The sequence below is a fragment of the Octopus bimaculoides genome, chromosome 3 (assembly GCF_046866305.1).
Source record: "Octopus bimaculoides isolate indiv1 chromosome 3, ASM4686630v1, whole genome shotgun sequence".
Classification (NCBI taxonomy): domain Eukaryota; kingdom Metazoa; phylum Mollusca; class Cephalopoda; order Octopoda; family Octopodidae; genus Octopus; species Octopus bimaculoides.
Genome location: NC_142930.1, coordinates 62956343 through 62983473, shown reverse-complemented (window position 1 = coordinate 62983473; position 27131 = coordinate 62956343). Strand labels below are relative to the sequence as shown.

General features: G+C 35.0%; 1 protein-coding gene across 2 annotated transcripts; it reads right to left on the bottom strand.

Moving 5' to 3' along the window:
- Nucleotides 1–25854, bottom strand: LOC106880646 (centromere protein L). Of its 2 annotated transcripts, XM_014930688.3 has the most exons (13): nt 25713–25852; nt 24894–25032; nt 22454–22521; nt 22218–22265; nt 20801–20910; nt 19183–19258; nt 16970–17011; nt 12365–12516; nt 8975–9065; nt 6690–6798; nt 4105–4210; nt 1333–1395; nt 1–236 (listed from the first exon to the last, which is right to left on the bottom strand). In XM_014930688.3, the coding sequence occupies exons 3-13, from the start codon at nt 22506–22508 to the stop codon at nt 150–152; spliced, it is 939 nt and encodes a 312-aa protein (XP_014786174.1). In that variant the 5' UTR covers nt 22509–22521; nt 24894–25032; nt 25713–25852; the 3' UTR covers nt 1–149. The 2 variants fall into 2 exon arrangements, with proteins under 2 accessions (XP_014786174.1, XP_014786175.1); XM_014930689.3 differs by lacking the exon at nt 24894–25032 and having other exon boundaries at nt 25713–25854.
- Nucleotides 25855–27131: the final 1277 nt, after the last annotated feature.

Sequence of the window (27131 nt, the reverse complement as noted above, 5' to 3'; positions counted from 1 at the left end):
TTTGATTGTTTGTTTGTTGTTTCTGCAAATTTTTTTTTTAAAGTGCAAAAAATGTTTTATTGAAATAGTGATTTCTTATAAAAGAATATTATACAGAGTAGGAATAAAATAGTCATAATACAGATCATAAACCAATGATATATTCTCCATTAAGTGGTGTAAATAAAACTCAGCTGTTCTACAGACATCTGGCAGAATAATCCAAGAATATGAACAAGATGATTTGAAGAACAAAGCTGAAATTAGACAAAATACATAAATGACAAATAATACATAGTCAATAAAATGATGAGAGGTTAAATTCTGAGACAGAACTATCTATCTTAGCAGAGTAATTACAAAGAACCCCCACCACCATAACCACTACAAACACCAGTATAAAACCCACTCAATAAATAATCATTATCATCAAAAATAAATTTATATTTGTGAAAGAATGGTATGATCTAGATTTAGTTGATGCTGATAAAGAATGATTAATCCTCTTGCACAGAGGTTCACAACCATTTTTCATATATGGACTCCCATTGATTGCTATTTTATTCTGGTGGATCACCGCATAGCCATTCAATGTTTAGAAACTTCTTTCAAAATTCCTATTTTGTTTTTCAAACATTTATTTGTGTAGGTTGAACTATGCAAAATGTTGGAGAAAGAAACCTAGCTGTTTCTTGCAATACATATCAATACATACATCTAAAGCAAAATTTTTTCAGGGGCCCTTAAAATATTATCGTTGATCCCCAATTTACCATTTTGTTGCTTGAACCCCCAAAAATCTTATATGGACCTTCAGGGGCCATATAGACACCATTTGAGAACTACTGCTTTAGCATTTAAACTAGCCATATCTGGCCAAGATAATATACTTGTTTTATTTCAAACTGGCCAGATCCAACCTCTCACACTTACCCTGAAATATTATTCTTGTAAATATTATTCATGTCATTGAAATCTTAAAGCTACAAGGTAATGCAAGACCAAATTAATGTGAATAAATACACATTACATTTGACAGAGAAATATGAATGTTAAAGAGTTAAAGACCAGAGACAGTGTGACAATTTGCCTTAGACTAAAACTTTCCTGGTAGAAAGATGTATTTTGTTTATATGGTTTTAAGCAGTGACTCATTGATGGGCTCATTGGACTCCTCTTTCAGTACATGCAACTATGTAATTATTGTTCTTGAATGCATATATTAATAAAGTAAAGATATGATTTTATATACATGAAACTTAAATTTTATAGTCATCAATCAAAAAAGAAAATGCCAGACAAAAGTAGACAAAGGAAAATTTTTTTAGAAAAATATGAAAAAATAAAACTTACTTTGAACACTCCATTAACAGAGACTGAGGCCAAAGCATTCCTGATTTTGATTAATTTCAATGACTAAAAAATAAAGAAAAACCATTTCACTTTATTTCAAATAAAAATTTTAAATAAACTGAGAAAAAGAACAGGTTTTAAAGATTGATATGTTGGAACTATAAAAGTAGTTACTAATTGAGACAGTCAACACTTAATTTTGGCCTGAAAGAGAACTTTTTACTCTGGAAGAGAATTGAGACACCCTTATAAATGTGGTACAAACAAATTGAAATGCCCAATCTTTAATAAAATGAGGGATAATATTAAAAAAAAAAAGTTTAAACTTGTTAAACACTTGACTTTGTTGTTAGAAATCTGGAAAACTCAATTTTGAAAAATGGATCTAATTATGGATGGTTATATATCATATTAAAGATATCTTCTTTCAAACAATTTATACATCTCTATGCAATAGTCTTAACAAGATTCTAAGATTATATCACTCAATACATTCTTTTTAAGACAGCTTTAAGAGCAGTTTACTAGGACACATACTGCCAGTGATAATTTCAAAGGAGCAGCAACTGTTACACACTAACATCAACATCATTGTTTTAATGTTCACTTTTTCATGCTAGCATAGGTCAGATAGAGCTCATTGAGACAGATTTTGTACAGTCAGACACCCTTTCTGTCACCCACCCACACCTGTTTTTAAGCAAGTATTTCTCCATGGCCAGATATATTTTCATAGAAGATTGAAAATAAATGGCACTGTATGATGATGCTCATTTACAACAGTTGTGTGATATCAAGACAAAGATACATACACATATATATGATAGGCTTCTTTCAGTTTGCATCTAGAAAATACACTTGGAAGATGCTTGGAAATGAACCATACAGCCATACCTAAAACTCATGAGTTGATCAATCAAAGCAGTGAAGATATTCAGAATTTTTTGAAGAACATATGTAAAAGCCTCAGCTAGGAAGTTAAAGAGCTTTGTGAACCTGACTTGCAAGTAGGTTTAATTGCTCTAAGAAAATTGTTAACATTATGTAGCAATCAGTAAATTCAGATGTAATCTGTCTAACAGCCATGCAAATCTACTCAGTTAAATTCCAATGTTAAAATTATGCACATGGGTGAGTGATAAGAAGTTTGCTTTGCAGCTACAGGGTTCAAGTTCAGTCTCACTGAAGTATCTTCTGCTATAGCCTTGAGCTGACCAAAACTTTGAAGGGATTTGGTAGACAGAATCTGAAAGAAGTCTGTGGCACACACACACACACGAGAGGCCAACTGAAAGGTTCATAGGTTGACCAAGATGCTCTAATGAAATGTGACCAAACAAGGTTTATTTTTTTAACATATCTCCCCTTGTGATCCACACATTTCTTCCATCAGTGTTGCAGTGCTTGGATCCCATTGGTGAAGAAGCTTTCATCCTTTTGGTCAAAGTCATCAACAGCAGATATGATGTAATCACCATGATACTGGTTCCCAGCCAGGTGTTTTTTTCATTTTGAGGTACAGATGATAGTCAGATGGGGACAAATCAGGAGAATAGGGAGTGTAATCAACCAATTCAAAGCTACAGTCATGCACAGCAGCCATTGAAAGTAGGGACCTGTGTGCTGGAGCATTGTCCTAATGAAACAAGACCCCTTTCATCAGTTTTCCTGGGCTTTCATAACTGCTTTAGCAAGTTGACATAGTACTCTTCATAGATAGTGTGGCCCTTTTGAAGATAGTTAATAAACACATTGCTGTTTGCATCACCTTCACTGCAGATGAAATGACCTTGACCTTTGGAGCAGGTGAGGAAGGGTATCCCCATTGCATGGAGCATGTTTTTGTTCTGGCTCAAAGTGATGAACCCAACACTCATCCAAGGTTAAGAAACATTAAAAAAAACTAGATGGATCTACCTCAATGTCAGATTTTCCCTGGCATGCTTTCAATCAAGTGTCAGAAGACATGGCAACCACCAAGCAAAAATTTTCGTCATGCCAAGTTCATTGAGCAGAATATTCTCAACTGTCTCATGCAGTATGCTAATAACATTGGCTACTTGATTTATTGTCAACTACTGGTCATCTATCACCATGTGGTATATACGATTGTTTTCCTTGGTGGTGATATCCAGACCTAGGATCATCTATACTCTCCCATCCCCTCCTAAATTGAGCTGCCCACTGTTGATAAAGCTGGAGTATCATCCCCTAATGTAGCAACCATATCAGTATGAATGTCATAGGGGACTAAGCCCTTTTTCTGCAGGTACTTAATAACACCATGAAGCCAAATTTTGTCCATTCTCAAGAGGAGTCATTACTAGTTACTTTTGAAGTCTCTTTTGAACAGTAAAATGCCAGTTTACCTGGAAAAAAACAATGCAGTTAATAAGAAGAGTTGAAATTAATGCATGCAAGATTTCATAGCTCAAGCATCACTCCTTCATAGTCAGCCTGTCAACTTTTCAGCCCACCCTTATATGTATGTGTATCTTTGTGTCTGTTTGTCCCTCAATACCACTTGACAACTGGTGTTGGTGTGTTTACATTCCTGTAACTTAGCAATTTGGCAAAAGAGATCAATAGAATAAGTACTAGGATTTCAAAAAATAAACACTAGGGTCAATTCATTCCATTACAATCCTTTAAGGTAGTATCCCAGCATGGCCACAGTCTAATGACTGAAACAAGTAAAAAATAAAAAGATGAATCAATTCCAAGTATAACTTTAAAATTTCTTATCACAATATTGTAAAACTTCATACTTACAGTGATTTTTATTTTCAAAACCTCATAGTAAAATAATTCAATTTGTGATATGAATTCATTTACTTGATCAATTGTAAATTCACTATCATTTGGGTCTGGGTGAATTCTGCAAGGAATTGAAATTAATGTAATATTTAATAATAATAAAAAATAAAAAAAGGATTGAGTGTTTAAAAAGTAAACATTTTATTTTAATATATTTAGTTGATAATTACAAATAATATGAGTCTTCTTTGGTTGCACTGCTTTTTTGGATTACCATGACTCTGCTGCCATCCAATTCCATTATTATGAATTTGAATCGGGAACTTGAGTCATAGTGAATCTTACATTGGCTGATTACACAACCATGGATTTATTGCAGTTACTCTCTTGATAGCGTTTGGTGATCCTGACCATTGATCTTCTAACTGTCTCATGCTCAGCATCAATGTAAGAAGCACCATTAGCTCAGTACAGCTCTTCCACTACCTCTTCACAATCCACCATGCTGCAGTCCTATGACTTTGCTGTATCCCTGGTATGGTGACTGAAAGGGAGCTATACCTTGCCAAAGTGCAATCTGTAACTATGCATTGCATGGTTGTCACTCCAAGAGGTATTTTCAAAACACCCACATAATCACACAATACTGATGGCATTTTAGTTATGGAAGGAAATAGAGAAATTTAGAGAACTGTTATCTTCGTTGATAACAAAACTATTGCAACTTGTCTACAAAACAAATAATAAGAGGCCAAAACAAGAAGTGCTATGTGTAGTATTGAACTTACTTTAATTGAAGGGAATGAGCTGACTATGACATAATATGTATGCAATATTCACTCACAAGAAAAATTAATGAGTTGAGAAAGTGATTCAACATCAAAGATATCAGCATGCAAGAGATAACTGTTTTAGTCCGAATATATAATGTAGAGAGATGATACTACACCATTTTTTAAATATAAATTAATATAACCTCAGAGAAAATAAAATAGAAGATATTTAGGTGCAAAAAAATAATTTGTCAATGATCTATTTTAAACTGAAGTTATTGCATTTGACTGATGATGCTATGTTTACTTATGGATGACAAAAGTCAGTCTCAAAGCAACAATAGCTGGTTTCAAATTACAAGTTCTGGTATCTCACAAATTGTGAAAAAAGGAAAGCAAGCAGCACTCTCTCTCTCATGAAGTAATCACTTGAAGCTTGTATACATGTATTGTTGTAGCATGAGAAGATTGAGAATTCATTGCTGCAGCCTATGATGTTGAAATGAGGCTGTTTGTGTTCAGCCTGGTTCCTCTTCTTTGACATTGTGACCATAGGTGAGCCTGCCAGGAGCACTAGACTCTCAGAGCCACTGAACAATGCAAGCCCTCCACCAAGATAAAAAGAAATTGTGATTTAATCAAATAATCAGCTATACTCTTCTTTATGAAAATTAATCATTATAATTACTATCATTACCAGTATTGTTGTTCCATCATGAACGTTCCCTGTAGATGCTGATTAATGAATAATTATTTAACATAAATCATACCCACTCAGCAAACAAAAGGCCTGAGAAAGTCATGGGCAGTGCATTTTATTTCAGACTAAGCCATAAAAAAAAAATTTGTAGAACAAGAAAATGGGGTCTGAATTAAGAGATTTGGCTGCTATATATAGCAAGTTAAAGGTCCACAGAGAGGATCACATGTTCACTGTTATATTAACATGTTTATCTCTCTAACACATTTCCCTTTTGGTTCATTTTCATGTTTTTAAAAGGCTGGATTACTTCTATATACTGTATATACTTTTCAATGGGTTGCACTTTTTTAACCAAAAACTTTGATAAAAATCAGGGGTGTGACTTATCACAGGGATCTGAAGTAGAAATTTTCTTGTCAAGTTGGTATTTAATGATTTTTTTTTTTAGTTGATTAGACTTTCATAAAGTCACCTCTGTAAAGATGTTTTAACATTTGTGAGCAAAGTTTTGAAATAAAGGTAAATATTTGATAATATTTAACAAATATTATAGGCGCAGGAGTGGCTGTGTGGTAAGTAGCTTGCTTACCAACCACATGGTTCCGGGTTCAGTCCCACTGCGTGGCACCTTTGGCAAGTGTCTTCTACTATAGCCTCGGGCCGACCAAAGCCTTGTGAGTGGATTTGGTAGACGGAAACTGAAAGAAGCCCGTCGTATATATATATATATATATATATATATATGTGTGTGTGTTTGTCCCCCCACCATCGCTTCACAACTGATGCTGGTGTGTTTACGTCCCCGTAACTTAGCGGTTCGGCAAAAAGAGTCCGATAGAACACGTACTAGGCTTACAAAGAATAAGTCCTGGGGTCGATTAGCTCGACTAAAGGCGGTGCTCCAGCATGGCCACAGTCAAATGACTGAAACAAGTAAAAGAGTATTAGTTATATTTACATTAAAAAAAGCCATGTAACTCCCCAGATTACAGTGTGGCCTATTTGCGAGTTAACTGCAAATACCTATTTTGATAACCCAAAACTAAGGGTGCGACCTACCTGCGAGTATATATAGTAACTTTATTCTACCTGGTATAAAATAACACCAATTCTTTTTTACTTACTTGTCCCAAACATACTGTAAATCTTTTGTATCAATTGCTATTTTAACTTCATTCATTCCCTTAATCTCATCAGGTACTTGAAACACAAGATAGGTAGGTGAAGCCACATCTTGAAAGAAGAAGAAAATAAAATACATAATACATATAATATACGTAATGTCACATTAGAATCTTACAATGTTTGAATTAAGTTTCAGGTTTTACTTCAAAATATTTTCAATCAGTTATCATTTAGTGAATTGTTAGGGCATCAGGCCTTGTGAAATTTCTTCTGACTCTTTACATTCTGGGTTCAAATCTTACCAAAGTCAACTTCAATTTTCATTCCTCCAGGATCAATCAAGCATTGAGATTGATGAAATCAATGACTCCTCTCCTCAAAACTGCTGACTTTATGGCCTAAATAAGAAAATATTTTTCTAGAATATTTTGGTTAGAAGAGCGGTAGAATCAGTTAAGTACTGAACATCTTTCATTGCATTGTTCTTTCCCTCTACATTTTGAGTTCAAATCTCACCAGATTTTGATTATTTTCATTAAAAGATGTACCAGTCATATGCTGGAGATGACTTAATTGACTATACATAATTTACATAGTTGTAAACCTATGCAAAAGTAAGAAATCAATAAGTCACTATGCAAGCATGGCTTAGATGTTTTGCAAATGTTTTTCTGCATGATAATTTTACTACTACCAAATACTCTTTAAGATTATGCTTTAACTACACCTTTGAATACGGAAACAAACATTTAGGGACCAAATGAGATCCTTGCAGAAAATGTGCAAAAGAAAACCACTTAAATGATGGTAGTGGAGAAAAAAAAAACAACTCTTAGATATGACATTGTCCTTAGATAATGAAAATCGAAAATCTATCTCTGCCATCTACATGAAAGTGGACATTTATATTTATTTAATAAATTGTGAAACAATAAAAGACAATCAACCAAGTCAAGAAGATTGATGAATATTAAAAGACCAATAATTCTATTTTATACTCTGTTAGAGGAAGAAGGATAACACCCTGGCCTTTGTAAGGGCCGGCAAGATTGATGAGGGGTATGTTGCAAGAAATAGAGTTTAGGAGTTTCTGCAGTAAGAAGCAGTAGTACATAAAGATAGCCAATTCCAGTTATCCCAAGACGAGAGACTTGGTCAGAGTACTTGCAACAGAATAGATTCCAAGGACCAGATGGTTCTGTTAAACCAGGAAATTGATTATATATATATATATACAGGGTACGGTGAATAAATTGCCTAAATTACACAAAAATGAAAATAACACTGACATCTCATTTTAACAGATATTATATTTACCAAAATTACATAAAAATATCTTGAAATATTAATGAGTAAATTGATTCAATAAAATCGTCATTAGCTTCAACCATGCCCTCCAGATGACTTTGAAAGGGTAGTCTCAAATGGGCCGGTTATGCTGCACTAGCATAGGCCATGGTTATGGTCTCACTTGACTTGCCAGGTCTTCTCAAGCACAACATATCTCCAAAAGTCTTAGTTGCTCATCATTGCTTCCGTGAGGCCCAACATTCGAAGGTCATGCTTCACCATCCCAGGTCTTCCTGGGTCTACCTCTTCCACAGGTTCCCTCTACTGCTAGGGTGTGTCACACAGCTGTCCTCATCCATATGTAACACATGACTATACCAACGCAGTTGTCTCTCTTGCACACCACATCTCATGCTACTTATGTCCATACACATACATATATATATTATCCAATAACAGGTACAATATGTCCAGCAGTTTTTTGTATCCTTTCTGCTTACCCAATTTTACTCACAAGACTTGGATTGACCCAAGGTTATGATAGAATACATTTAATGAAAGTGCAGCATGGTTGGAGTGAAACTGGATGTATGAGGGGGTGCTGAAAAGTTCCTGGCTTTGGGTAAAAGAAAACACAGGAGGATCAGTTAATTATTATTTTATTCAATATATTCCCCTCTCCTTATTGTGGAAGTCCTTCAGCTTTTCTAAGCCTTGTAAAAAAACTTGCAAGGCTGAACCTCCAACTAGGCCTTTCGCGATACCCTTAAAGCCAGGAACTTTTCAGCATCCCCTCTTATATAACAGCAAAATGAATTTAACATTATGGCTATGCTTGCATGTATACATTTTGAGACGCCAGGTCTTGTTATAAAGAACAAAGTATTTACAGGCTATATTCCTTTAACACTGTTTATTTACCCACTTTCAGAGAGTATAAACTAAACACAGAGAAATAAAAGAAAAATTGTGTGATACAATGTTTGAAACTAACCAGAGTTGATCTTGCCAGTCCATAATGATAACATCCAACAAAGATCAATTGATGAGAAATGTAATGGACTGATTTTAGCATGAAATTCTTTCTGAAAGAGAAAACAAAGGAAATGGTTTATTAGGAAAAAAGTTTGCAGGTCCAAGATCATTACATACATAGTTGTATACACACTCACACACATATAGTTCCAGAATAGTTGAAGTCTGTCTTGAGTCAACAGCATTTAAGCAATTCTGGTACATGACTCCATAAATGATATGTCAGTCTATTGTAGGGTTAACCTCTTACTAGCTGTTGTTGGGACTCACTTTCAGATGTGTGAACTGAAGCAATGTGATTCTCAGATCAAGTACTCTATTGTGTCCTTCAGTAAAGTACTATCAGTACAGACCCAACTCCAATAATCAAAGAGCTGGCCATTAATTTAAGTTGTTAGATAACTGTAGTTGATCGTGTATAGTTAGATGATGCCCTTTACCTTCCAATTATACAAAAATCTAGAAATGAACAGCCTTGGTGAAAAGTAAAGAGAATCAAAATATTGATATTTAACTTCAGTATGAAATCAGAGAGAAACAGTCAATTAAATCAAACTCAGTGTATTACTGACGATCAAAATTTTGTGGTCACTTGATCAGCTAGAAATAGCAACCAAATCTTCTTTACTGAAAAAAAAAAGGAAGCACAATGGGATGATGAAGCATGATATGCGACAAGACATGATGGTCATAACTGGAATGTCTTGGATCATATGTAAAAAATTGTTTTGGGCAAAATGTTCTTTCACAGAACAATTCTTTGCTTGTTTCTTTCTCTATGAGGTAGTGCCAGCTATTCTGAAAGTCTGCCAATCAACTATTACATTCATCTCATAAGTGTAATAGTATATTTACTAATCTTTTAGTAAATAAAAAATTGGCTGTCTGTAATAGGAAAGTACCCTACAATGTGTTTGCATAAGAAAAACTGACATTAGAGTTATTTTTCACTAATTTCCAGCATATTATAAATCACAGGTAATTACAAAGAAAGGTCTAAACTGACTAATGAATAGATTTGTTAATTTTTAACAGGTGCAGGCATGACTATGGAGTAAGAAGTTTGCTTCCCAACCACGTGGTTCCAGGTTCAGTCCCACTTCATGGCACCTTGAGCAAGTGTCTTCTACTATAACCTCAGGCTGGCTAAAGCCTTGTGAATGGATTTGGTAGATGGAAACTGAAAGAAGCCCATCACATACACATATATATCTAATATATAAATAGCAATTTCTGTCTGTCTGTTACCATCTAAGTGCCTAAACCAGTGAACCAATATTTACAAAATTTTACATACATGTTACACTAACATCCAGTTCAATAATAGACTTATTGAATTTCAATAAAAATCTATAATGTCCCCCTCCTAGGGGCATTGGGCGAATTATGATAAAATGAGAAGGTTGCAAAACGTATTAGTCAGAGGGAAAAGTAGTAGCAGAGAGAGGGTGACTTATACCAGTGAAGGCGAGAACAGTGGTTGCAATGAGATGAACGTTAATACAGATGTCATATACATGTGACGCTGCATACATACTTTCGTAAATATGTAGATACAACACATACACACAGAGAAAGGTAGGTGTGAGGAATACGTAGTTTTAAGGAGAGAGGGTGGCTTTTCTGCTGTCCATCGCAAAGCAACACTCACACACAAACATACATCATCATCATCGTTTAACGTCCGCTTTCCATGCTAGCATGGGTTGGACGATTTGACTGAGGACTGGCGAACCAGATGGCTACACCAGGCTCCAATCTGATTTGGCAGAGTTTCTACAGCTGGATGCCCTTCCTAACGCCAACCACTTTGAGAGTGTAGTGGGTACTTTTATGTGCCACCGGCACGAAGGCCAGTCAGGCGGTACTGGCAACGGCCACGCTCAAAATGGTGTATTTTACGTGCCACCTGCACAGGAGCCAGTCCACTGGCACTGGCAATGATCTCACTCGAATGTCTTTTCACGTGCCAGTAAGGTGACGCTGGTAATATATATATATATATCTACTACACACCATTTTAAACTTGTGATTACCAGCATGTACATTTGTAAATTTCTCTGTGTGTGTGATGTCCTATAACTATCTGTCTATCTACTTTTGTTGGGTCTTCTTCCCTCTTGCTGTCACATATTGTGAGATTTTAGAATTATGTCAAAATTTTCAAATTTGGGTATATTGAAATAATTTTCCACGTTAAATCCAATTTTGTTATTTATTTGTTCCTAACATCCATTTGTATAATGGACAAATTGGATTTCAATAAAAATCTATAATGGGCCCCCTACGGAGTGGCGCTGTACACATGTTTACAAATCAGCTACGATAAGCTATGACATCCGACAACACCAGCTACAATACATGAACTATTTGTCAATGTATTTGTAAATCTATCTACCTAACTTATTTTACTCAGATGTACAGTCGTTTGTTAAAATATTATAGGGACATTCCATATTCACCTACTAATTGTATTAATAGTTTGTAATACCTAATTTTAGCAATAAATTATTACTATAAATGTTAATAAAATATTTAATGGCTTAATTACACCAGATTCTAAATTTTTTATATTGACATAGGATTGGGGATAGGAATGGGAGCAGAACTAAAACAGGAACTGAACAGGGAATGGGATAAGACATGAAACAATGTAATGGGAAGGGGAACTAGAAATAACCCCTACTTTTCTGAGTAATTCAACTAGTATATGTATGTATGCATGCATGTTAGTGTTTGTCCCCAACTACCATTTGACAAGTAGTGTTGGTGTGTTTACATCCCCATAACTTAGCAGTTTGGCAAACGAGATAGAATAAGTACCAGGTTTTAAGGAAAAAAAAGTTATGGGGTTGATTCAACTAAAATTTTTCAATGCATTGCCGCAGCATGGCCATAGTCTAATGACTGAAACAAGTAAAAAATAAAAGATGTCATAAATGAGTTTAGATTACTTGACAACTGACCGCATAATCATAAGATTAAATTTTACTTCAGACATTGTGTTAACAGTGTTAGTCATTTTGATTTTAAGTGTTTTTTCAGTTTTCTTTTAACAAAGTATATTTAATGAATCATATTCATGCATCTGTAATTACTGAAGACTCTCTGCATTCAATGGCCATGTTTCATTGCTACAGAATAGCAGAACATTTTCTCCATAGGTCTCATCAAATACATTGCCCATCACATTCAGAATTTATCTCTTTGCTGTTGCTGTAAGTCACAGTTCTATAAATTTTTATCCCTCTTGAACAATTACTTTTACATTTTCGCTCTTCAAAAAATTCCTTTCGTAAATAAAAAGTCGGCTGTCAATAATAGGAAAGTACTGTGAAAGAATGTATACCTCAAACCACTCACAAGTCCAAGATCTAAGCATGCTAGATCCTCTAATGATCATAACTGGGTAGCATGAAAATGGCTTCTCATGTGCAGTAAAATGTGGTGATAAATCTACACAGCACATAAGTGCCAGTAGTATCATTTTATTTTGAGTGCCTGCAAAAAACAAATATCAAAGGTATTTAAGAAATGACTTCTAACATTAGCTATAAGGACATGGAAATATTCCTGCTGGAGGATTATAGTTAATTGAAATGAACAAGTGAATGGTTAGTACATGCTTTGTTGAATTTGGAGGGATGAACTCAGAATATAAATTAAAGAAACTAGAAATTGTAGATTACAAGGCTTACCATTTCCATCATTCCATCAATTTTATTATAAAAAAAAAAAAAACTCCAATTATATCTAATCCCTTTCTTCCAATAGAATTCTCTATCCTACAGCTAATTCTTTGCTGTGTTGGATACCTAAATTACTATCAAAAGTTTCGCTGGTTATCTGGGTGCTATATGTTTATGTGAGTAGAGCAGACCAAGCCTACAGTAACAACCCAAAGTCAACAACTTTGTAATTTGCAAACTAAATTTCTTTTCTCACTTTTTTAAAACTTTTTTTCTACCTAATATTTATTGAAATACCCGACCAAGTAGTTTTGTATCCTTTTATTATAATATACTCCGTTATTTAAAGTTAATACACAATTCAATCAAGAAATTCTCATAAAAAAAAATTCAGACTGCAACATGCTTAGCTGAAGACCAATATTTCTTCAAATGAAACAAACTAATGCGCAGGAGTGGCTTTGTGGTAAGTAGCTTGCTTACCAACCACATGGTTCTGGGTTCATTCCCACTGCGTGGCACTTTGGGCAAGTGTCTTCTACTATAGCCTCGGGCCGACCAAAGCCTTGTGAGTGGATTTGGTAGACGGAAACTGAAAGAAGCCCGTCGTATATATGTATATATATGTATGTGTGTGTCTGTGTTTGTCCCCCCAACATCGCTTGACAACCGATGCTGGTGTGTTTACGTCCCCGTAACTTAGCGGTTCGGCAAAAGAGACCGATAGAATAAGTCCTGGGGTCGATTAGCTCGACTAAAGGCGGTGCTCCAGCATGGCCGCAGTTAAATGACTGAAACAAGTAAAAGAGTAACAAACCAACACTGATTGCCAAGCAGTATGTGGGAGAAGCACAGACACAAAGACACATGCACACATTTATATATCTGTATTTGTATATATAAACAATAGGCTTCCGCACAGTTTCCATCTACCAAATTCACTTACAATCTATTGGGAAGGTTTTAAAACAAATTAAGACATCATCTTTCAGATAATTTTCCTCCTTTAAAATCAGTGACTATTTTATTGCAACAGAACACCTCAAATGATTAAAACTAGAAATTATGAATCTTGCAAAGCATATTAATAAAGATTCAGAAATTCTGACACAGAATGGTTTTCAATGGAAACAAAAAATTGTTTTAATGTGAAATGGAAACAAGTTTTAGACACAATTGCCTATGGGGAAAAGCACTGACACCTACAATATACCAAGTATTGCAATGTCGCATAGAGACATAGCCTTTAAGGAATATTTCAAAAAGGGAATCACAGAATGGAATGAAAGCTTTGCAGTGCTTTAATTAGTTATCAGGAACTACTAAATTCAAATTTGTTTCATTTACATTTAGTGTGCTAAAGAAAGACAACTCTCACAGTAAAGTTCACAAATTTTAACGAGTTTGTCTACCATGAAGAGAAGTAAGTCTTTTTTTTTGGAAAGGTTGTTTGACAGAAATGAAGAAGTGTGTGGACAATAATTACTAGAATAGACAACTTTATCTGGAGAGTAATTTAAACATTTGTAATTGCTTTTGTAAAAAAGCTGCATGTAATTGTGAAATAGAGCAGTCTTCTATATCATATCTTCTAACCTCTTATCCACTTTTATGCTACTATTTTGTATATCATCATCATTTAAAATCCGTTTTCCATACTGACATGGGTTGGATGGTTTGACAGGAGCTGGCTAAGGAGACTGCACCAGGCTTCACTGTCTGTTTTGGCATGGTTTTTACAATTGGATGCCCTTCCTAACACCAACCATCTTATAGAGTAGTCAGTGCTTTTTATGTGGCAATTTGATAGAGAGAAACTGAAAGAGGCTTCTCATTCATATATATATAGGTGTGGCTCTGTGATAAGAAGCTTGCTTCCCAAACACATGGTTCCACTTTCAGTCCCACAGCATGGTACCTTGGGCAAGTGTCATCTACTATAGCCTTGGACTCACCAAAGCCTTGTGAGTGGATTTGGTAGATGGAAGCTGAAAGAAGCCCGTCATGTGTGCATGTGTGTGTGTCTTTGCGTCTGTGTTTATCCCCCACCACTGCTTGACAACCAGTGCTGGTGTGTTTACATCCCCATAAAATATAGTTTTGGAAAATGAGACCAATAGAATAAGTACCAGGTTTAAAAACAAAAAATAAGTCCTGGTGTCGATTCATTTGACTAAAAAATTCTCCAAGGTGGTGCCCCAGCATGGTCATATTCTAACGGTTATTTCTGATACTTTTCTCGTATTGGGCGTTTATTTCTGTATGACTTGTTCATTTCTCTTTTTTTCCCCATTTTCTATATAAGTGAAGATATTTCCTCTATCTACAAAACAAGAAGTCACATTGCGGAACTGTTATTTTAACGAGTTGTGTCCATTTATCACTGACGAGATATATCTGGACCACTGGATACTCCCAAATCAGTTGTTGAGTGTTCCACCTGTGAGGGATCAATGCTAGATGTGTCAAAACAATTGTCATGATTAATAAATTCTCGTATATTCCATCTTACATTTACCATATATATACTCTCTGGGTGATTGGCATTAGGAAGGGCATCCAGCTGTAGAAACTCTGCCAAATCAGATTGGAGCCTGGTGTAGCCATCTGGTTTCACCAGTCCTCAGTCAAATCGTCCAACCCATGCTAGCATGGAAAGCGGATGTTAAACGATGATGATGATATACATACATATATATATATATATGTATATATATATATATATATATATATATATATATAGATACATATACTTATGCACACACACATATATATAATATATATACTTACATACATGTAGTCTCCATCTGTTTCATCTCTTGGATTGGTAGTTTTGTATCAGAACATGTGTTGACTCAGCTTTTTCTGTTTCTCATCCTATCTACTCTGCTGTACCCCACTCTCTTCCTTCTATACAATCAATGTATACACACTTGATGTCATGCCAAAAAACACTCCCTTTCTTATAGAAATGACACTACATATCTTTCATGCTCAACCTTCCTCTATCATGCATCATCCACTTACAACTCAGAAGCCACAAGCCAAACCTGCACTGATTCTATGATCAAAAATCTTGAAAGCATCCTCCAATGGAAATATAACATACTTGTCTCTTTCAGTAGAAGACACAAAAACACAAATGCTGCTCACATCTAGAAAATGTCACCACGCCACAGCCTTCTTAATCAAGATCATCATATAACTAGAGCCCTTGCAATTGCTCCAAATGTTGGACTTCACTATCACCAAGGATCTCTCCTGACAAAAACACATCCTTAACGGCATCTCAATGACTGGCCCTTCTCCTCAGGGCCAGAAGATACTTCATCCCCAACAATTATTGATATTTTATAAAGCTTAGGTGAATCCCACAATGAGGTATTGATCTCACATCTGGAATAGTGGTAATGCTGCACACACATGTATCCCAGACTATATCCAGAAAAGAGCCAATCTTCAAGTGATTGGTAGAAAAGTCAGTTAGACACACTCCAGTCTCTGGCCCACTGGTCCTACTGTCTCTTTTCTCTTTCTGACAACTGTTATAATGGCCTGTTACTCAGAGCTAGTTAAACTCTTGCAACTCAGGCACTCCCAACTCACTTATTGCTTTATTTCTCATCATCCTTGTGATGCCCCACCTACCATACAACACTAATTACTACCTGTACTCCCAATCCAAGTCCTTTCCCAGAATGGTGCCACTCTAGAAATCTTTCCCTATCCATGTCTTTCCAGCAGATGTTGACTTGCAAAAGTTCACGAGGATCATTAATGGCATTACTTTTACTGGTCTAAGAGGGCCTGCTAAAGGCATAGGTGCCTTTCTCCTGACTCAACAATAAATAAATAAGTGTATGTATAGATACACATACGCATGCATACATATACACACATATATACATACATAATATATATGTGTGCATGCCGGTGGCACGTAAAAGCACCCACTACACTCTCGGAGTGGTTGGCGTTTGGAAGGGCATCCATCTGTAGAAACTCTGCCAAATCAGATTGGAGCCTGGTGTAGCCATCTGGTTTCACCAGTCCTCAGTCAAATCGTCCAACCCATGCTAGCATGGAAAGCGGACGTTAAATGACGACGGTGATGATGATGATGACAAGGAAGAGAAATATTTATGAACACGCAAACTGTCCAACCTATGCCAGTATGGAAGGCAGATGTTAAATGATGATGATGATGATGATGACACACAACTTTGACACAAAATGAATTGTCTAACTTTTAGAAAGATAATTACCCTTTTTGGTATACATTGTCAATTGTACAGCATCTTTGTCAGCTGAAGTTAAATAGATAAGAACAAGTGATGAGTAAAATGACAATAAACAAATTCTTATGCAATCACAAAATCCAAGATTTTTAAAGGTAAGTAAAACTCATGTTTTTTCCCCCCCGCCTAAAGACATGAGCAATATAAACAAAGTAAAGAAGTTCCAGTTGGGTAATTGCAATAACAAAAGGATTAGGGAGATAAAGTAACAGATTACAGAAGACAAAATAATAATAATAAGGGAAATTAACAAGAATAAGGAGATATCAACTACAATGTGTAACATGTAGGAATTTTATAATGCTTTCTCAGATTAGGATAAAGCTGCAATGTAAAGCAGGAGTATAAATTCATTCATTTTTTTTATCAATACATTTCATATATGGTTTGGACAAACATATTAAGAAAGTATTCAATGGCTGGATATCCTTCCTGTTGCTAACCCTTACTTGTTTTTAGGTAAGGTATTTTTCTACTGGTCTTCACATAATGAAGTGATGAAAGCACAGAGGTACAGGATGTATTGCTTACAGGAAACATAAAGAATGTTACTGTTTTAGGCAAATGATGTTACTGTGAAGACATGCAGTACACAAACTCTCTCTCTCTCTCTCTCTCTCTCTCTCACACACACACAAGGTGACACTAAAAATTGTGTTACTATTTCATGCATATGTATAAATTAAATGGTAGTATGACTTTGGGACCATTAAGACCTGCATAAACTCATCAAATCTGAAACAGTAAGAGATCAAATCTTCTTTGACCAGGTGTGAATTATAAAAGATGAAGACCAAACTAAATACAGAGTTCAAGAAAAGTAATGGTGATCTATGTAGATAAAAATCATTAACTTCACAAATATGAATTAAGTTTGTCTCTCGGGGAAGTTGGGTAAGAAAGATGATTTCCAGCATTTCTTGACTGGCAATCTAGAGGAAGATTTACCACTCATTCACTTAACATCATGAAACTGGAACAAAATGCTACCCCATAAGTGAACCCCTTTATATTTACATTCTGCATTACATTGTAGTATAAGAGAGTGAATATGAAAAACAACCTGCTTAATACATCCATGTATTGTATGCCATGTGATACATGTGATAGCAAGGACTGCATTATCAATTAAATTGATGTTTAGCCTCTGGTGATCTTTTTTGACTTTTGGTCAACTTTGATTGAACTCTGGTCATCCATGATAAAAACTATTTCAACTATCCTGTTTTTTTTATAAATCTAGATCTATGTTTCTCAATGTGTTTTTCATTATAAAGACAGTAATGTATGGTTTGAGGGAGACTTTACTAATTCTAGAATGTTGATGAGAGACGACACAGAGGATCTGTCTATACTTTAAGTCTCAAGTGGAAGTAGACATTCAAGAATTGTGACAGAAAGTAGCTAGGATATTTTTAGAAAGAATAAAAATCAAAGGAAAATAGCAGAATTTTAATTTAGAGGTATCAACCTGTGTAGTAACATGGATAAACATATACAATTATAGTACTCTTGTGTTTTTCTCCGTCACGACATATAAATGAGAAAGGAAGGGGGTGATAGATGAATAAGGATGGCAAATTGATAGTGGGAGCATTTCAACTCTGTGTGAGTATATGTGTATGTATTTAAACGGGAAGTATGTGAATGTGTGTATGTGCAATGGAGAACATTCAATGCTGAAAAGAAAAATCAAACAGTGTTTCAACTCTGTGTGAGTATATGTATGTGTGTGTGCATGTACAAGGAAAGTATGTAAATGTACGTGTGAACCAGCGTTCTTTCAGTAACAAACGATGATCAATCTCAAAAAACAACCACTAGATAATGTTGACAAGTGTATTAATTTGATTTACCATCCATATTTATATATAAAATACTACAATTAGCCATCACTTTTGACAGCACAGGGCCAGCTAGTCTATAACTATTTAAATATAGATGTAGAAGTATGCTATTAAGAAGAATAGTGTAGATATGTTGACAGATTAATAGTGTAAAGATATTGACATTTAAAAGAAAGAATAGAGATGTTGACAAATAACAATCAATGTAGAAATGCTGAGAGATGATCAAATAATGTGTAGATTTCAAGAAATAGCAAAAATGTTAGCAGTGTTGAGACATGAGGAACAAAATTTATTAAAAGCAGAAAGAAGAATGAAAAAGATACAAAATACCTTCAGAAACTTTAAATCCTTCGAGTGTTGTAAAATTACAGGAAGAAACAGACACTGAATGAATCCCCTTTGTTTTCTGCAAGAACAAATGGTTGAGATTTTTATAATGGTATCAAAAATGTCAGAATAGTAGAAGTCCTTCTTAAAGTGAATGGTCTTTATGTCATGTAGTGTACACACTCTTGAATCAACTTTAATGGTTCCTGATGTATTGCATTGCTTCGTTTAAAGTTAGCTCTGATTCAGTAGAACTATAATCAAAGGTGTCTAACTGTATCTATCCTTTTTTCTACAGAGCATCTCACACTGCATCATACTATTGGTCTTGATTTTAAGATGGTAAGGTTTGAAATAAAGGAACTTTGGTTGCTATTTCCAACACTATAAGCAACTGTGTAGTGTTTGATAGAGCTGGATTGCTGGCTTAGGCTTGGATCTCTTTCTCCTAAAGAAAGATTGTACTGCCACTACTTACAATTGTGACCTATTGTGAGATCTAATTGTGCTGAGTATGGACATAATACTATTGTGAGATCTAATTGTGCTGAGTATGGACACAATGTAGTACAAGGATACAAACTACCAACCTTTCAACAGGTTTGCTAGTAATCTGTTGACTCAGACATCTTTGTTCTCTTTGTATTGTATATTGTACACTATTTGGTACATTTGTGGTACCCCAAGCCAATAAATTGGCAAAACATCTCAATATCTCAAGGGATTCACTATTGTATCATATCAAAATTTAATTTTTCTTTTTTTTTTCTAGTTAGTAATTTACAACAGAAATGCTGGGAAAACAGAAGCTAACATCTTTGTAAAATAGTAGAATCCAATTTTACAAGTTAAATCCCTTATATACTATATATTTATTTATTTATTTTCCTTTTTAATTGATCAAAAGTATATTTTCTTTGCCTTTAATGCTTTATCCACTATGTTACCACCATGCTGCAAAGAGCCTTGTGACACTTTGCCCTCACCTCTCATATATGTCTATTTTTTTGCCTCACAAAATTAAGTGGGGCACAATGTTATATCAATAGGGATAGACAGAAGTAATCAACTTAGACTTACTAACATTATTTACATTTGACGGATATTTGTCCTCATCTTGTTTGTTGTTAACACAATGTTTTGAGCATATGGAGTAGTGGTTAAGAGTGTGGGTTCTAACCCCAAGATTCTAAGTTCAATTCCAGGTAGTGACCTGAATAATAATAATAACACCGAAAAATACCTTAGGAATGAGAACCCAGGTTCAAAATTTCCCCAAGACACCTGATGTATAGAACTGCATTAGACTTACTAATAAAACCAATAAACTATTTATTATCCCATATATCCATCTCTCCTCATGGCACATTATCTGATCTTACTTTACAAACTGAATTAACTGTTTCTCAGTACAGAACATCTCTAATGTCTGTTTTTCAAACTTGTTTGTATACCACCTTTGCCAAATTGACTCACTTCATCCATCTTTTCTCTGGCTTATAAGTAACTTTGGTCATTAGACATTTATGGAACTGGAGTGATAATTTTATGACAATTTTCATTTTGTTGGTAATATAAATAAATTGAAACAAAAAATAGTGAAGTTAAAATAGATACTCACTGACTGACAGTAAGATGTGAGAGATGTAGAATACATCTTGAATTTAGCAGGAGTAGTTTCAAAGTTCAAAATTGGACTTAATTTAAATAAATGACATGTATTCTTCAGGGCTAGTTAAAAAAAAAAAAAGTAAAATCAGAGATGGTACTGAAAGATATTAAACTATTTAGTATTTAAATTCAACATGTATGCTGTGGATCAAAGTCATAATTCATCAGAGTCATGCACTAATTTCCTAATTTAGATCTATAAGTTAAGACCGTTCTCTTGAGATTCATAACTTTCTTATAGTGAAATTTAACATGCAGTATAAAATGGTAAAAGAAGGCATCTGTAGCTGCATCAGATTTAAAAAATTACTTTTGGAAACAACATATGTCATTTCATGGCTACATAGAGACACTTTCCTGTATTTACTCTTACCTTAAATCATAGAAACAATATTGAAAAGCAAAAACTTTAAACAATGTAAAAATGATTTTCTGATGTTTGCAACACTCAGCATATAGTCAAGAGTTCTCACAGCTCACATCATATCTTGCCCTCTTTCTTTACTCAAAACTTAATACATATAACATAATATCTCTTGACTGATGTACAGATCTTCTCTGCAGGTAACCTTAAAAACATGCTGCAAGGGAAACATCTCAACTTCATCTTAGTCAATAGTACCAATGAATCTGCCTCTATACATCTCAAGATGAGCGCAACAATGCATTCACACTATCCTTGAAGAACGCGTAGGGAAAGTTCCTAACACTCAACAAATGCTAGGTCTTGCTTTCTCTGGTGAATGCACAAGGTTGATCATGAATATATCACTAGATTTATTCTTCAGAGCTAGAAAAGACTGCAGCCTTGAACAGTATCCTGACTGCATGCATGGTATAATTTTGTACTAGATGTGGTGATGTGGGACAGTGCATTAACAAGCACATTCTGCACTGCATCCATACAAAAAAAACCATGTGAATGAAAAGAAAAAAAACTTTTACTAACACTCTTCATGTTCACTATATATATATCGATTTTTACTATAGCAGTTTGCTCTTCAGAACTTGTTTGTATACCACCTTTGCCAAATTGACTCACTTCATCCATCTTTTCTCTGTCTAACATCACTCTTTCTCATTAAGTACATTGCATAATCTTGCTTCCTCACATCTGCAATATGAAACACACTCAGCCTATTCCCCTTCTCCTATAACACACTACATTAACTCTATTCAGCAGTTCATACACATCAAATTAGGTGACCTAAGAAAGGCTAGGTGCACTATTTCTCCTCAAAGAAATTTCCAGTGAATTAACATTAACTTAGCTTTGCAAATCAAAATTATACATGTTAATCCTAGTGTATAAAACAAAAGTTTCTTTCATGTGCTTGATTTTATATCAGAATAAGTACGGAGAATACCTGGTATCTTTGGTGGAGCAACTGCTTTAGCTGCTGATTGTATTTCACCTGTAAATATAAAAATGGAGTATGAGAAATTGCTTACATAAACAACTTTCCTTCTATATTTACTGATTTTACTTTTACGAAAGCAGTTTAAATGATAAATATACAAAACAAAATTCTTAACAGTAGTTTTCATTATCTACATTGTATCAATGAATAAATTTCTTTAAAAGGAATTTTAAAATATATACTTGGTAGTTTTCGTATTACAGGTGTTCTTGTATGAAATTGTGGTGGCAAGGACATTTTGGTAAAATTCCTGAAAAAAGAAAAAAAAATTCACATATATATATATATATATATACACATACAGGGTGCAGTGAATAAACTGTTGTCTAAATTACGTAAAAATGAAATTAATACTGACATCTCATTTTAACAGATACATTTACCAAAATTACATAAAAATATCTTGAAATACTAAAGAGTAAATTTATTCAGGAAAATCACCATTGGCTTCAACCATGGCTTCCAGACAACTTTAGAATCTCCTGCAACTATTGTGGATGATCTTCTTGTTTAAGTTGGTGAATATTGCCATAATCTTTGCCTTCAGTTCATCTTTGGTATTACAAGAAATTTTGTTGGTCTCTCACTCAACAGTGTGCCACACATAATAATCAAGGGGGTTGCAGTCTAGGGAGTTAGGTAGCCAGATGTTAAAGGTGATGTGCTCGCAGAAATTGTCTAACAGCCATGACTGGGTTCTCCTGCTTGTGTGCCATGGTGCAGAGTCCTGTTGCCAGACATAAGGTCTTCCAGCAGCCACCCTCTTGACCCAGGGCAGCACTACCTCCTCTAGGCACTTGATGTAGGCCTCTGTGTTGAGTCTGAGGGCGTGTGGGAAGGTGAATTGAGGCATAACTTCACCATCACTAGTGATCACTCCAAACACCATGATGTTGACTGGATGCTTGATTTTTATCACTCTTGGTACATGTTTTGGAGATACAGCAAGCCAACAGTTGCTCTGTGTTTGCCCTTTGTTCATTTTGGATTTTCCGGTATGAATGCCAAACAGCACTGCATGTCATTTCCAAATTTCTTGCAGAGTGAATTGCGTCATGGTGGTGTTTTCCTCACAGACCCTACTATGCTGTGTAGTTGACAAAATCAAAAATATAAAATGGCGACAATTTACCCATCGCACCCAGTATATATATATATATATATATATATATATATATATAGAGAGAGAGAGAGAGAGGGTGATTGAAAAGTAACTCCCTATTTTAAAATACTTATAATTCCTTTATTAACTATAATTTTTTTCTCAAATTTGTTGTGTACGTTCTTCAATGTTTGGGAATTGATTCTATGTTGTTTTTTGTTTTTCAGATCGATTATTTTGTCTGAAATTTAGAAGCTCTACAAACATGGTCAACAAATATCCTCTGGATTGATTGGTGAGTTTGTGAACAACTGTCACTACTGGGCAGAAGATCATATTACCTCTGCAAAAATGCAGAGTCAGCCCAAGGTAACGGTATGGTGTGGAATGACTTCAGACAGGAATGTGGGTTCTTTTATCCTTTGCAATGCCACAAATGCTGAAAGGTACCTCACCAGGCTGCAAGATGAAATCTGGCCAGTTATCAGTACTTGGGAGAATATTGAAGATTTGATTTTTATGCAAGATGGTGCTCCTCCACATTTTGCTATTGTTTGTGATTGGCTAATTGCCAACTTTCCTGGGCGATGGATGGGTCATCGAGGTCTGCGTGATTGGCCGGCCAGAATCCCTGGTTTAACACCCTGCGATTCTTTTCTTTGGGGTTGGTTAAAGGAGCAAGTCTACTCTACCAAACCAACAACTTTGGAAGGACTTGAAGGGTGCATACGAGAAGTTATGTTTTCACATATTCATTTTTCTAAAAATTATAATCAATATAGGCGCAGGAGTGGCTGTGTGGTAAGTAGCTTGCTTATGAACCACATGGTTCCAGGTTCATTCCTACTGCATGGCACCTTGGGCAAGTGTCCTCTACTATAGCCTTGGGCCGACCAAAACCTTTTGAGTGGATTTGGTAGACGGAAACTGAAAGAAGCCAGTCGTTATATATATATATAAATGTATGTGTGTGTATATGTTTGTGTGTCTCTGTTTGTCCCCCCCCCCCAACATCGTTTGACAACTGATGGTAGTGTGTTTACGTCCCCGTAACTTAGCGGTTCGGCAAAAAGAGACCGATAGAATAAGTACTAGGCTTACAAAGAATAAGTCCTGGGGTCGATTTGCTCGACTAAAGGCGGTGCTCCAGCATGGCCACAGTCAAATGACTGAAACAAACAAAAGAGTAAATAAATAAATTATAAGTATTTTAAAATAGGCAGTTACTTTTCAATCGCCATGTATATATATAATATAAATTATATATATATATATATATATATATATATATATATATATATATATACAGTGTGTGTATGCATTGCTATATTATTGTAGACATGTAGTTAGCAAACAAGTTTGATACATCTTCAAATCTGACAACTTTCGTCAAGCCCAAATACATCTAGTACTGAAGCATCTACGTGGTCACCCGACTCGCAAAAAATAGTAGCTACATATCATTAACTCTACTCTCTTAAATAAAGGATGGAAACATTAGGTAACGTTATCTTACATACCACTAAATGGTCGCGGCCGGAAAATCTTTGATACGTGGTTTCCTGGATCAATGCTGACCTGGGTCAGCGCACTGTTTACACATCTAAATGGTTCACTATCATGAATTCCAAATGTCAGCACTGATTTGCCTCCCTGTCTCTATAAGGACAGAGAGAAAGTTCAGCAATTACTTTTTCTTTATAGTCTCGCAAAGCGTTTTTTTCTCCCGACTTTTATATTGTTGCATTATAGTTTCTATGATAATTATAAGCCATTTCTTGTTTCTACTGAGTGTTATATTCTATTGTATGCATTTCTAAGATAAACCGAGGACAGCCATAACAACAACGACTGTGTAAAGAAATCCTTGACGCAAATAAAGATACTATGGGCCCAACAATTAAGGTTGTAGGAACAGTATTTCATCCACCAGTTCCTGACTACACAGCAAAATTCAAGTAGATAAGTATTCACTCGACAAAACACGAGTTTGACAAGACTGTCATCTACAAGTTTCAGTTACAAACTCTATACATACAAGTGAAAATAAACGGCCAATTTACGTTAGCTTTAGATATCGAAAGCCATATGAGGGATAGAATATACTAAACATTGAAATATAAAATATTTTTGATGAAAAAGATGACTTCATATGCCTTTGTTCATCAACATAATTGTCACTTTCCTGGCTTAAAATGTAAGATAATTAAAATAACTTCAAAATATAAAATGATGCCGAGTATTAACTAATCAACATTTCGAAAGAATGTATCAAAATTAAATTGAATATGTTAATAACTAAATTATCCATCTTAAAATTATTAGTTAAAGCAATTTACCTTTCCAGAAAGAAAGAAAAGTCTAAGAAATTAGCAGTCTATATATAAGTATAATACAATGATAATTGCCATGAAATATACAACCAAACTGGCGAAGGTAATCAACAAACTTAATGTCGCGCCTAAAAAGCAGATGTGTTTTGATTGGTTAAAAATTGTTGTCGGGTCCATCCAAGTAAATATGAATTTCGAGTAGATAAAGTTGGAGTTACCTCCCCTTGGTCTCTCCTTACTCTCTCTCTCTCTCTCTGTTTTAATTTAAAACTGCTTAGACTGCAACTCAGTCAGACATTCTTGTTGCCCGATATCAACTGCATTTGTCCCAAATGAGTCTACCAACCAGCTTGGAATGTCCATTTCCAGGAGATCTTTGAACTTAATTTTCATATCAATCAGTTTCTTGAAGTATTCAATGTACACTAAAATATCATCCTCTTATTGTTTCTCCTCATTAATGGCAATGGTTTGGAAATGCATCAACTCATGAACAATATTTATCTTGAATAGGTTAAGTTTTCCAAGGAAAGCACTAACAGCCTCTTTGCAAATTAAAGATTTGTAATTTTACCTTGTAATTGTTTGTTTAGCAAATTTTACAACTCAAATACATCTGCAAGGTAGGATATGACACATTTTGGCTGTTGGTATTTCTTCACCAAATTGCTAACTATTCAAAAACATTATGACCAGTGTTACCCAACCTATTTTCACCCAGACCCAACTATAACTTTCCAGAAAAATATATGCCCCACCAATGGGTGAAAAAAAAAACAACTATTTTATTTTAAATATTTTATCAGAAATAATGGCGGAGAGCTGGCAGAATAGTTAGCACGCCGGACAAAATGCTTAAAGGTATTTCGTCTGCCACTGCGTTCTGAGTTCAAATTCCGCCGAGGTCGACTTTGCCTTTCATCCTTTCGGGGTCGATAAATTAAGTACCAGTTACGCACTGGGGTCGATATAATCGACTTAATCCGTTTGTCTGTCCTTGTTTGTCCCCTCTGTGTGTAGCCCCTTGTGGGCAGTAAAGAAATAGGTATTTCGTCTGCTGCTACATTCTGAATTTAAATTCGGCCAAGGCTGACTTTGCCTTTCATCCTTTCAGGGTCAATAAATTAAGTACCAGTTAAGTACTGGGGTCGAGTTAATTTCCCTCAGCTTTATTGTTATTAAAGTAATGAAGAATATTTTTTTTACAGATTTCACCTGACTCAGCAGCCTTACATGGAGTGCAATAAAATTTATAAGACTTATTCATCACAGTTCATAGTGTTTGAATGCTGGAAATTAAAGTTAATTGTTAAATGAAAATTATTGCATATAGGTGCAGGCATGGCTGTGTAGTAAGAAGCTTGCTTTCCAACCACATGGCTCTGGGTTCAGTCCCGCTGTATGGCACCTTGGGCAAGTGTCTTC